Source organism: Cervus elaphus, chromosome 3 (assembly GCF_910594005.1).
Source record: "Cervus elaphus chromosome 3, mCerEla1.1, whole genome shotgun sequence".
NCBI classification, from domain to species: domain Eukaryota; kingdom Metazoa; phylum Chordata; class Mammalia; order Artiodactyla; family Cervidae; genus Cervus; species Cervus elaphus.
This window is the reverse complement of record NC_057817.1, coordinates 11,895,867-11,910,144: the sequence shown is the minus strand read 5'-3', so window position 1 is coordinate 11,910,144 and position 14,278 is coordinate 11,895,867. Positions and strand designations below refer to the sequence as shown.

The 14,278-nt window shown below is 38.1% G+C and overlaps 1 protein-coding gene across 2 annotated transcripts in view; it reads right to left on the bottom strand.

Annotated features, from left to right (window-relative positions):
• ACSS3 (acyl-CoA synthetase short chain family member 3) overlaps nt 1-14,278 on the bottom strand; it is a 162,613-nt gene that overhangs the window by 106,439 nt on the left and 41,896 nt on the right. For both annotated transcript variants that reach the window (XM_043880529.1, XM_043880518.1), the window contains exons 3-4: nt 4,519-4,707; nt 587-721 (exon numbers count right to left, since the gene is read on the bottom strand). In XM_043880529.1, the coding sequence (XP_043736464.1) occupies nt 587-721; nt 4,519-4,707 (324 nt within the window). The remainder of the gene's footprint in view (nt 1-586; nt 722-4,518; nt 4,708-14,278) is intronic.

Genomic DNA, 14,278 nt, shown 5'->3' with positions numbered 1-14,278 from the left:
CTAGTGTTATAATATATAGTACATCTGTGGTATTTTATATCATATAAGACAATATTGATGCAGGTACATAAACTTACAATATGGATAAATATAATTCAGATAAATACAGTTCTTTTCTCTAGCCTACTTTATTGTAAGAATATAGCATATAATACATATAACATACAAAATGTGCTAATAGATTGGTTATTTTATTGGTAAGGCTTCCAGTCAACAACAGTTAAATTCATGGGAGAGTCAAAAGTTACAAGCAGACTTTCAACTGTCTGGGGGCTGGGGTCCTTAAACCCTGCATTGGGTTAACTATATTATTATTATAGCTATAGTGTAAATCAATAAAGGACACCACAATAGACTATTCATTGGATCCAACTCATTAATATTACAGATATTTCTATGTTTCAATCTTTTTGTTTTAAATTAGTTTTTTTATAAAGACAGAAAATGTCATTCTTTTTTGCCCCAAATAGTGACATTCACAAAGGATACTTAAGAGTTTATAAATCAAGTGCTCCTGTCAAATAGTCAACAAGAATCATCCTTAGCACACCACCATAGCAAGAACCAAATTCAAAATTCAGATTACCGTATTTGGACGATTATAGATGAGAACTTTATCTGGCTTGTGTTGTCCTATTCTCAGCGCTTCTTCTACAAGTGGTATGTATTCCACCTTCCTTCCGGGTTCAATGCCGAATGATGCTGTAACAACCAGCTTGGGCTACAATGAAAAACAAATAAATGACAAAGCTGAACCGTCCTAGTTAAGGCAATCACAATATTTCAGGTATACGCTGACAAACATTTCTTTAGAAATGATTCTGTTCTCTCGTGTATAAATGGCCTGAAAACCAACCAACTATTTTTAAACGTTATGGCCCTAACCACTTCCACATAAATCTCACTTACCTGTTCAGAACTCCACCTTCAAAGATGCTTTAGGCTAACAAACAGGAGCTGTTAAAAAAAATACTTTCCAAAGAATTCATTAAGCCACGCAGATGTAAATCTGCCATGAACCAGTGAAGTGGAATCTTAGAGTCCCCTCACTTGCATACGCCCACATAACAGCTGGTTGTTACTGAAGTTGTAGTATTTCTTAGAGGGGTGAGACCAGCCTGACTGCTATCAATAAGCATTTCTAAGGTTTTTCATGTAAGCTTCTCTGCTTAAACACCTAAAGTGACCCCGAAGGAAGAGACTGGAATCGCTAATACTTATTTTATGATTCTTTCTCATTTCAAATGCATACTCATTTTCATGAAATATTATATTGTAAATGTGTCATATGTTTCTTAAAAGGGCCCTCAAATGATTTAAGTTTCAAGTCCCACTGAGTCTTGTGTCTGCTCTTGTCATTAAGCCACACTTGGCACTTTCTTTGCCCGACAATTGGCTAGTCATTCTTCAAGATATGCGCAGGTATAGCCGAAAGATTTCGGTCAGCCTTCCCTCCTTGGTAGGTTCTGAGCAGGCCTCAGACATCCGTCTAGAGTCAAGGTGCTCCTCCATCCCCACCTCTGCACAGGAAGCTCGCCACGGACAAATCTGGGCCCCAGCACCCCCCTGTCTCCTACGCCTGGTGCAATGCTTGTCATAACATAAGGTCTCAACAAAATACCTGTGGCAAGGAACCAAAATTCCCAGTAATTTACAAAACAAGCATGTCCTTGTTCTTTTAAGTACACTGCTTCTTCACAGAGAAATCCAAAGCAAAGGAGACAGATAAATGATTCAGGAGACAGAAAAATCAATCCCAGAAGGTACATCTATTCCTGAATTTTGATTTCTGGTTACAATATGTTTCCTCTAGGGAAGGTTAATATTATGCCAAATATATGCATAGATAGCACTTTCTAGTTTTCAATATCATTTAATATTCACGGAACTGAGGTCCAGTGCTGGTGGCAGAGTGAGCCTCAGCTTATAAGTGGTGGAATCAGAAAGAGGGCTAGTTCCAACTGATTTCAAAATGTTCCTCTTTCCACTATTTCAAGCTGCCTTTTAAAAGCAAAAAAAAAAAAAAAAAGGAAAGAAATGAAAAAGTAAATCATGTATCCTTTTATTATATGTTTAAAGGTCAGATATTTGAATACAATTCACATATTAATGTCTGTAATATGTACAAAAATAACTTTAGATAACACCCCCTATGATTAGAATTCTGAATAAATGAAAGTTACACATCAAATTAAAAACATGTATAGAATATATCAAAGGTTGAATAAATTAATAAAGTCAAGATTAGACTCTTCCTCTAGAAAATCATTCTTTTTGCATTTTTATTAACAGCCTTTTATTCAGGTTTTATTCCATCTCAGTCAGAATACATTCTTCCCATCTTCATCTATTAAAATAAAACTTTTTTCAAGCTATTTAGATGAAAATCATGACATCAAAATCATTCCTGGTTTCAAATATTAACTATATTCAAATATCTCAGGTATGTATTGCTGTCTCCATCTTCTCATCATTAATTTGACGTGCTCAAAAGTCTTGTCTGTAAGAACACACACTTATTGCCTAAACTTCTTAACAAGATTAGGGTGCATGTGTGTGTATGTGCATGTGTGTGTGTATGTGTGTGTTATTATGAATGAAAAATGCCAGTAATGCGGCATAAGTTTTATAAATTCTTATGACATGTGTGTATATATATTTTTCCCCATGTCATATAAAAGCTTTTTCTAAAAAACAGTGCATCTCATGTGTTAGCTGCCCAACTGTATCTGACTTTTTTGATCCCATGATCTGTAACCTGCCAGGCTCCTCTGTCCATGGAATTCTCCAGGCAAGAATACTGGAGAGGGTAGCCATTCTTTTCTCCAGGAGATCTTTCCAACCCAAATGCCCAAAAGCTGTTCAAGACTTTCTATAGCTAAAAAACTAGAGAAGTCTCCAACTGCCCATTGATTTGCAGTTGGAAATTTGACACATTTCTCCCTAGACTTCCCTTCAAAGGACTAACTCAACATGTTTCTAAAAGGAGAGAGGAAAAAAAAAAAAAAATCCAGCCAATTTGTGTGCAAATCAGCTTCCTAGTTCTAATAACTGATCTATTACCAGATGAAATCACATGTGTAAAACCTCACTCCCTGCCTAGCACTCAGGGGACCCTCAGTGTATATTAGTTCCCTTTTTGTTAAGAATGTCTCATCCTGCGCTTGTAAAACTCTCCAGATCAATCATCTCCTACTCTCATAATGGCAGTCCTTCTTTAACCTTCCCACTGCTATTCCTCTCCTGTACGTCGCTCACTGGCCAATGATTCACAAAGAGACCATCGACCAAAGGTTCCCATTCCAGCCTTTCTCCTACTCACACCAAATTGCAAGGCTTGCCTCCTCTTAACATTGCTCAAAACACGACAGTCACCTGCTCAAAAACTTGGTTGGTCAGCATCTACAGGATGCAACTCAGACAAAAACTGCCTTTACAAGCTCACCTTCTCTTCCTCTTCAATCACATGGATCTATTTTCTGTCCTTCAAAAGGATTTTACCCTTTCCTGCCTCTAGTACTAGCCTCTTATTCTTTTTCTCACCTTTTGGATCTGACTATATCATTCTTTTCAACTAGCTGAATCATAACCAAGATATTATACAACTCAAATCTCACCTCTTTCGGGAAGCCTTCTTCAGCCACCCCAACTAAGAGATATCATTCCTGTCTCTAAATTAGAGGTCTGCAAACTATGATTCAGAGCCCAATCCTGCCCAAATTACATTCTGTAAAGCGTTGTTGGGACACTGCATGCCCTTCGCTTCTGTAGGGCTTAAGTGCTACAACAACACAGCTCTATAGTTTCAACAGAAGCTCACATGTGACCCACAATGCCTAAAATATTTATTACCTTGTAACTTACAGAAAAAAGTTTGCCAATCCCTGCTCTAAATTCATAGAATAACAACAGCTAACCTTTTTTTAATGGGTACTATATGCCAGACTCCATGTTAAGTATTTTAAGTTCAATATCTCAATGATTTGTGACAACAGCCTTTCAAGTTTGTGACGTCAGTACCCCAACTAAATGTATAACTTCGCCCATCCCTGACCCTCCCTCTTAACCACTGTGCTATATACCACCATTCGTGGAAATGTATAGGTTATAAAAGTAGTCATGGGTCCCTAGTTCTCCATGTGATAAGTATCATTTATTAACCAGTTCCAAGGAGAGTACCAGACATAGAGTGGAAGCTTAATGAATATATGCTGAATGAGTATATTAGTTATTATTTTTCTTAAATGTCTTATGCATCCAAATGTAAATGGAAAGTTAACTTGAAAGACTTGCACCTTATGTGTTATACTCTTCACAGTATTTAGAATGATATCTTTCACATAGGACTGACTCAAAAATAAAATTTTGGTTAAGAGTGTATGCCAAATAAAAAGTCAGCTTTATCTCATTTGATGAGAGGGTCTAGTAAACACAATCACTCTTGCATGGTTCATTTGCAGATAAACACAGCTGGACCATACGTGGTTAGTGCTTGATTTCCCCAGGTAAAACACTTACCTTCGCATGATCAATGCGAGTGCTTAGTTCTTTGGATGCAAATCCCCCAAATATGAGACTGTGGATGGCGCCTATCCTGGCACAGGCCAGCATGGCATACATCGCCTGTGGGATCATGGGCATGTAGATAACCACAGTGTCACCCTTCTTGACACCATGCTTGACCAAAACGCCAGCCAGCTTAGAGACCTGTAACGACATCATCAGATCAGCAAAGTGTCCTCTGTATTAATTCACTAAACTTGTAAGTTATAGGAGCAACCCTAGAAGACACTCATCCCATTGGTAGTGGATTATAGAAGCCTGAGTAATACATATTGATGATGATGATAAGAGTTTAGATGGTGACAATAACAATTGATCTTTGGACTATTGTAATAGACTACAGGGCTTCCCTGATAGTTCATTTGGTAAAGAATCTGCCTGCCATGCATGAGACTCCAGTTCGATTTCCGGGTTGGGAAGATCCACTGGAGAAGGGATAGGCTACCCACTCCAGTATTCTTGGGCTTCCCTTGTGGCTCAGCTGGTAAAGAATCTGCCTGCAATGCGGGAGACCTGGGTTCAATCCTTGGGTTGGGATGAACCCCTGTAGAAGGCAAAGGCTACCCACTCCAGTATTCTGGCCTGGAGAATTCCATGGACTGTATAGTCAATGGGGTCACAAAGAGTCGGACACGACTGAGCGACTTTCACTTCACTTCACTTGACTACAAGCCGATTTACTATTATTATGCCATGTGAATTTCATGTCTTAAATTTGCTTAATTATTCATTCAACAATATTTTTACTGAACAACTATCATATGCTGCTGTGTTCAAGGTTGGGAAAACAACACCAAAAAACAAAGACACAGGCTTTTCCCTGTGGAGCTTGTCTGTTAAAGGGTGATCTGTCAAGTGAACAGATAAATAAACCAGTCTCAAATTCAGATAGGAATTGAAGGAAACAAGCATGGATTAACAGGGAAAACATATCCTCAAACATTTATTAGGTAAATAAGACAGATTCTATTATTATTATTATTCCTATTTTAAAGAAAAGGTAACTGACACTCAGAAATAATAGATAACTTTAGGTGTAACCAGAATCCATTACAGGCCTTTTGACCTCATATTCTTGGTTCTTTCTGTTGCCCTAAAAGCAAGTGCATTTTTTCTTTGCAGTTTTTAATACTAATTATCTATACAAAGTGACTGCCCTCTATGTTAAGAGCATACACTCAAACTTTTTTTACTTCTAACATGCATTTAGGAACCAAACAAAGAAATATTTCTTTCATCTTAACATGTATTTCTAGTAATAAAGACAAAAATGGGTTTTTCCTGGTGGTTCAGCTGGTAAACAGCCCATCTGCCAATGCAGGAGACACAAAGAGACACAGGTTCGATCCCTGGGTAGGGGAGATCCCCTGGAAAAGAAAATGGCAACCTGCTCCAGTATTCTTGCCTGGAAAATTCCATGGACAGAGGTGGCTGGCAGGCTAAAGTCCACAAGGTCGCAAAGAGTTGGACACGAGTGAGCACGCAGGCAAATCCAAGTCCAAAGACAACATAGATCATAAGCTTACACATGATATAGTTTGTTGCAAGAAACCTTTCCATTACAGCAGACTGCGGGAAGTATGCACAGATTTAAGTGAACAAGAACTTCAACATTCTTTCATCTAAAAAATACATACTGAGTTCCCATACATCACACACATTGTTTTCTGATACAGCAGTAAACAAACAAGACAAAGATCTCTACCCCCAGAGTACTTACGTTTGCTTTAACAGAGGATATGAAATAAACATAATAATCATATATTACGTTAAAAGGTACTGAGTGGTATTTGATGGGGGGAGTAGAGCAAACCAGAGGGGATTGGGATACAGGGGGTATAATTCTCAATGGGACAATCAGGACAGACCTAAGAAAGTGACACTGGAGCAACGACAAGTAGGTCAAGAGTAAGTGGCCATCTGTGAGGAAACTATTTCAGGCAGACAGGACACCAGAACGGTGGTGTAAGAGGGATCTTATGTGATGTGATTGTGGAACAAGGAGACCGGGGGAGCTGAAGCAGAAAGAACAAATGAGAAAGTAGTCACATATCAGCTCAGAGAAGTGAAGGAGTGGTAGGGATCCGTTGGGCAACAGAGGGACTATGCTTGCCTTTAAATGTGACGTTTAAAAGAGTGAAAAGAGAAGGCCTAGGAGAAGGAATTAGGCCACACCGCTACTAGCGGTTCCTTTCATTTCACTCTGCCTCTCCTACTTTTTGAACAAGTTCAAAGGATTCTGAATCCTGATCATTCTTCCTTTTTTCTCTCTATTCACTTCCTCTGTGCAGATGGCAAAAGATGTGGTCAAGGTTAAGGGCTCTGGGGAAATACAGAAAGTAACAAACAGCTGTCTCAGTGTTTCATCCTGCCCTGTATTGCAAACTCTACTTTTGTGCTATTTTTTAAGAACCCCAAGTTGCCCAGTAGGAAGTTATAAGAAAAATAAATCAAAGTAACATCAATCATGAACTTAAATTCCTAAAGGAGTTCAAGAACCAAGATAACACCGAAAGTTACATCCAAACATCTCACTGTAAGCCTGCAGAAAGTGGCCATGCTCTGGGATTGCATTACTGGGTGTTCCATTTAAGGTGCAGCACTAAGAGAGACCAACGAGAAGCGTCTGTCCTATTCACAGCTACAGTCTTGGCATCTTAAACAGTGTTAAATAAAAAGAATTTTCAACCAAAACCCAATCCAGCAGTGATTCAGTAACTTTAAAATCCAGTCTCACTTCACAACGTTGCTGGAAGATTCTAAAACTTTTCTGTCCTCTTAAAGAAATGAAAATCAATAAATTCAGCTCTTTTCTTAAAAAAAAAAAGAAAAGAAAAGATCTCACAATGGCTAAATGTAGCCCCAAGATGTTATTTAAGGTGAGGCCATGTCACACCTAAAAAAGACAAAGAGCCAACATACTAAAATCAGAAGATTTCAGATGCAAAATCAGATTTCCAGGTTCTCTTAAAAAACTGGAAGGTCTAGTCACAGTGGCTGTGTTCTTGAACGACAACAATCAACTGCACCCAAAGATCAGCTGCTGGGTTTGCCATGAACTTGCCATTCCCTAGGGCAATTCGTAACAGAGCTTGCATTGTTCTTTCCTTCTCAGTTTAAAATATATTCTTCTACACCCTGTTTATTTCGTCATGTGCTTACACCACAGTTCCATAATTAAAGAGACGTGAGCTCTGTTGTTGCTAATCACTCAGGCATATCTGATGCTTTGCGACCCTCCGCTACTGTAGCCTGCTGGGCTCCTCCATCCACGGGATTTCCCAGGCAAGAATACTGGAGTGGGTTGTCATTTCCTTCTCCAGGGCATCTTCCCCAACCTAGGAATTCAACCCACGTATCCTGCAGTGGCAGGCGGATTCTTTACCACTGAGTCACCAGAGAAGCCCATAGAGATGTGATATACATGGCTGACTGATTTTTCTCCCATCCATTTCTCCCATATAGACTACCTGCCGGGTTCCTGCAGGCATCTGAGCTGTTAACCACGGCCCTGGGACCATCTTGTCAAATTAAGCTGCACTATGTCTGTATCACCACTAGATGGTGCACATTTGGCCTTGTTAACCTCCTTCCCTCCAGGCAGCGACTCCTCAATGTTTAGATGCTATACTAACCACACTTGAGTTGCTATGAAGACACACATTTTATATGATTAATAGAGAAAATACCTTTTTTTAGTACTTTTTGGGACTAAATGTTACTCCAGCAAAATTTTCCACCGTTACTTGTAAATTATAAAATAAATATAATTAATATATTTTTATAAATATGAAAATGAATGGGGAAATAGATTTCAAGACTTCTAATAAACACACTCATGAAAAATAAAATACTAGCTCATAGAAGAAAATGGGATTTACAATATGAAAGCATTTGAGAATGTTTCATTAAAAAATATTCCCACAACACAAATATAAACATTAGTCAAAACTGATCAAAGATTATGTTCCACAGAGTAAATTAGCACTTGCTTCACAAACTGCCAGTGTGCCCATCTAAAGAAAATCATTGTTTGACAAAGATAGCATTGTTATCCAAATTATAGTAAAAAGATAACAATCAGAGGCAACCTCAGGGCCATGTCAAAGAAAATTATATGAAAGAGAAGACGAGAGAAAGCATATCTCTAAACAGCAATGATGTTACTCTGCAAACGCTGCTTGAATCAATATCAGAAAATGTAAATAGCTTAAAAATCAATTTTAGGGGCTTCCCTGGTGGCTCAGTGGTAAAGAATCTGCCTGCCACTACAGGAGACATGGGTTCGACCCTGATCTGGGAAGATCCAACATGCTGCAGAGCAACTAAGCCCGTGCACCAAAACTACTGATTCTGTACTCAAGAGCCCGGGGGCCGCAACTACTGAAGCCCGTGTGCCCTGGAGCCTGTGATCTGCAACAAGAAGCCACTGCAAGGAGAAGCCTATGGACCACAACTCAGGAGAAGTCCCAACTAGAGAAAAGCCCAGGCAGCAACAAAGACCACGCGCAACCAACATGAAATAAATAAAATTGTGATTAAAAAAGTAGCTCTTTACCAAAAAAATATCAATTATGATATCTGAGGAAACAGTTTACTCAAATTGGATATGAATGACCTGTTCTTCAGACTATACATAATTTCCCATAGAAAGAGTTAAGTACCTAAAGTACCTATATTTTACTTTTAAACATACAACTTAATCACATATTTGGTACACACACATCATACAGACATGTTTTTGCTTTTTCTTTACTTGTACATACATAGAGAGCCACCAAGAAGGTAAAAATTTATCTCTGATGAATTGTTTTTTTTTGGTCATGCACTAACCATGCATCCAGGTAAATAAGTATCTGTGAAAAGAATAAATTATATCAAAACTGCTTAATATCTGAAATAATACTAAAACTATTTATTTGAAAGGAACCTTTCAAGGATGCAAATATTTTCACCTAACATAAGAAGTTTCTACAAATGTAACTTTTTAAGACAGTGACTACTTATTGGATATGCCATTGAGATAATTCTCTTTTAAATATGATGCTATATTAAGTCCATTCAATTGTGAGCTATGCCTTTCAACAGAAAGAAAGTAGAGGTGATGTGATGTTATTAAAAGAAGAGAAATCAACCTTTCTTCAAAAGATAAAACTATATCATTTATATTCAAGAGTAAAATGTATTATTACTATCTAAAACAAAGAATATATATTCATATTTTAAAATGGAATTCTATTGAGTTTTAGAAAAGAATATAAAGTAGTATCTTATGTTCAAAACAGTTATCTGATAATGAGCTAGAAAATATATACTAACACATCTCTTCTCAAAGAGTTTTCCCCAAATGAAGGAATAAATATAATTCCTGAGAATAATCATTTTTCTCATTCCCACTTTCTTCACAAGTGGGTTTCAATCAATATTTGGTCATTTTAAGGCTGTGTATTCACAAGCAGAATGAAATGGAGAATTGTTTCATCTATTTAGTTCAGGCTCAAAATAACCACAATTTCAATAATCTGTGTGCTTTCAAGACTAATGTGATTTTCAGACGGTATTTCACAGAAAATTAGTTCAATCCTACACTTCTCTATGCATGTGCACTCACAGACTTGATAAGGAATATGTTCCTCCATTTCCTTAATGTTGATATGCTGTGATTTACAAGTAGATCATCAAAATTTATCACGTCTTAAAAAGGACATCTTGTTCATTTTAAGATAGTACTTCTATTTCAGTCTGGCCATTGTTGACAGAGAAAATAATCCTCCATCAAGAAGTCCAAGGTCTAAAAGAATAAAAAATGTAATTGATACCTACCATTTACTCATGACATGACTACTGTATGTATAATTAAAAGGAAAGAAACTATATAGAAAAGAATAATTAAGGGTTGCTTCCACTTTTTACCATTTTAACATCTTTTCACTCAGGGCATTAATGGTTGAGTAATAATGACTTCCTCCTGCTTTTACGCACTTGATAATTTCTGCCAAAATTCCTAATCCTCAGGAAATTTGATATTTTGATTAGGCATTTATCTGAGAAAGTAAAGCAGTTCAGAATAGACAGAGCAAGAATTCAGGGTGAAGAATGTTGTAAGATGACTTGGAAAGATATAGAGATTCAGTACGATGTATCTTTTAGAACCTTGCTAAGTTTTGTTAAGTTAGATTTATATTCAAGTTAAGATCTCTGTAGAAGTAGGCACTTTCCTTATCCTTACAATGCAATTATTTTTGCAAGATCTAGGGCTGTGACGGTGGTGATAAAAAATAAATGATATGATTTGAGAAATACTTTGTGTAGACCATAAGGGGAATGATGATTGAAGGATGCAAGAAGTAACGGTAGGAAAGAAAGAACGGGTCCAGGTTTGCATTTGAAGAATGATATTGCAAATGATTTCATTCCCAAATTGGTTGCCAGGCTTGAATCAAAGTTCCCTATTAAGCTTGAGGCATGGAAATGGGAAGGTCAAAAGTTTAAAATAGGCTTTGGAGGGCAGAAGACAAAATTTATTAAAGAAATGCCAAAGGGAAAAAGACATAGCACTGAAATCCCTGGATACTGGGGACGACGAATTTGTAGTAAGCCAGTATTTGCAGTTAGGACATTTTTCTTCAACAGTTTTCAAGCGAGGTGGGCTTCCTAGGTGGCACCAGTGGTAAAGAATCAGACTGCCAATGCAGGAGACATAAGAGATGTGCGTTCAATCTCTGGGTCAGGAAGATTCTCTGCAGAAGGGAATGGTTTCCCACTCCAGTATTCTTGCCTGGCGAATCCCATGGACAGAGAAGCCTGGCGGGCTACAGTCCATGAGGGTGCAGAGAGTCAGACACAACTGAAGCGACTCAGCACACACAGCATGCATTCAACACATGTAGACACAGATGTGCAGATGGCAAAGAACTGGGGTGATCAAGGCCTGCCGTTCCATCCTGGAGGTGAGATGGGACCACGACAGGTAAGACAGGTGAGGATGTTAGCAAGAGGGCTGTGTGGTTAAACAGTCTAAGCCGGGTAGCTGAGAGAGAAAAACAGAAGAACCCTTAGGTAGCGACTACACACAGAACCATTTAAAACTATGATATTAAAACTTTGAGACATTTGTCTGCCATCTTCTCGATCAGCCAGCTTTTTAAATAAAGTCATATTCTTCATCCAACAACAACAACAAAATGATACTGTGTCTAAATAGGCAGACTGTCTGTAAATGTGGTTTTGTTGCAGTATCTACCAGAGGTTTAAAACAGACACTATGCAAGTTATAAACCCCAATTTGCATGTGATCTTGACCCTTTCCCCACCTTCCATCTACCAAAAAAGCCAAACTCCAGGGTCCCCTCCTGGATCCATTTCCAGCTGATCCTCACAACATCCTCCTTTTGCCCCAGGGACATTACACCATGTCCCCTTTCCCTCTACTGCTCATCTTCTCTGTTTATCCCACCTTAGGCGAATCTCCTTACAGATCACCTCCACCTGTCTTCTTCACAATAACATCCACCTCTCTAACCCTTTAGAATGCCCAGAAAGACTTCTCACAACTAACTCATTGGTCTCTATCTCTACACTCTCCTCTGATTGAACGTGTTTTTCTCTAGTACCAATACTTCCAATAAATTTTCATTCATTTTCTATTCCTCCCTTAATCCCTGAATTACAAGTATTGCAAGCATATTATTTGTCACTGCTAATGCACTGTATTCCAGCTAAATTATGTGGGTAGCCAGTCTGGAACCCAAGCGCCACTCAGAAAAGCACCATTCAGAGACACATGGAGAAATTTATATAGATTCCAATTATAGACTTCTCAAATGAATTTTTAAAGCATAGCTCAAGTCAAAGTTGATTACTTTCTGTATGCTTTCTAGAGTGTTTCTAAGGGAAATATTCCAAGTCCTAAAGCAAGTTTTATTACATTTTTTACAATATAACCCACCTGGACTACAATGAAACAGAATTCAACTATTAGAGAAGTCACTTTTCATAATTTTGTACTCTCATAACTTTACAAAGACATTCTAAAAAAACTACAATAGTTAATGTACACATTTTCCCAAATGTATTATATGTTTAAAAGGTACAGAATCTACTATGCTCTAATAATAAAGAACATTCAATTAAATACAAATTCATGTAAGTCACCTGGATATGGCTATATTCTTCAATGAACATAAAGACCATGATAAAAAATCACTGCCGTACATATTTGTGTATATAGTAGTAAACAAGCAAAATGTAAAACAAGTTAATATTTAAAAAGAAATTACAGTGTGGCTGCTATAAACACCATGTTAAAATTTAAAAGACCAATGGAAAATATTTTTTTAAGTATCATTAATGGTGGTTGCAGCCATGAAATTAAAAGACACTTACTCCTTGGAAGAAAAGTTATGACCAACCTAGACAGCATATTAAAAAGCAGAGACATTACTTTGCCAACAAATGTCTGTCTAGACAAGGCTATGGTTTTTCCAATGGTCGTGTTAAGGATGTGAGAGTTGGACTGTGAAGAACGCTGAGCACTGAAGAATTGATGCTTTTGAACTGTGGTGTTGGAGAAGACTCTTGAGAGTCCCTTGGACTGCAAGGAGATCCAACCAGTCCATCCTAAAGGAGATTGGTCCTGGGTGTTCATTGGAAGGACTGACGCTGAAGCTGAAACTCCAATACTTTGGCCACCTGATTTGAAGAGTTGACTCATTGGAAAAGACCCTGATGCTGGGAGGGATTGGGGGCAGGAGAAGGGGACGACAGAGGATGAGATGGCTGGATGGCATCACCGACTCGATAGATGTGAGTTTGAGTAAACTCCGGGAGTTGGTGATGGACAGGGAGGCCTGGCGTGCTGCGATTCATGGGGTCTCAAAGAGTCAGACACGACTGAGAGACTGAACTGAACTGAAGTGAATTAAAACTAGATTCCTTTTTCTTGGTCTAATAAACTGTTTACTGTTGTGTTTCTCAACCTGGGGTCTATGGAGACATTCTCATGGTCATCCATCAATTCTCTATGAGAATTTTTAAACTTGGTATTTTGATTTTGATGACAACTTTTAAATAATTAATAACGTGAAGCATATTCTGGATTTATGAGCACTCAGGCAATTTCACTGTATTTATTTGTAATTTTTTAATAATTCATGCATATTAAGTAAAAGCCAGGTGATGTCATGATTTTTTTATAATACAACTGTAAAATAAAAGGCTTTATGCAAGTTTAAGCCCTACTATGCGACTTCACTTCCTTTCTATCATTCCTTTTGGAGAAGGAAATGGCAGCCCACTCCAGTGTTCTTGCCTGGAGAATCCCATGGACGGGGGGGCCTGGTAGGCTGCGGTCTGTGGGGTTGCACAGAGTCGGACGTGGCTAAGCAACACACACACACACACACACACACACACACACACACACACACACGTGACAGAAGAACTGAGGCATCACAGAAAACAGGTTGCCAAAACTCAAAGGACCCAGGGCCACAGCACCCAAACCATAAGCGCCTTGCAGTTAGACATTCAGTTCTACCTCAACATTACTCACTATGAAATTAATTTTGTCAATCTGAGCTTGGTTGACTTTGTAGATTTGTTTTTATCCTGGCTTATAAATCATAGATGGCTTTATGTATGCATTGAGCTATAAAGAAAAGACATTAAAACTTAGTTTTAATTGCACATTAAAAAATAAATTGTGTCAATACAA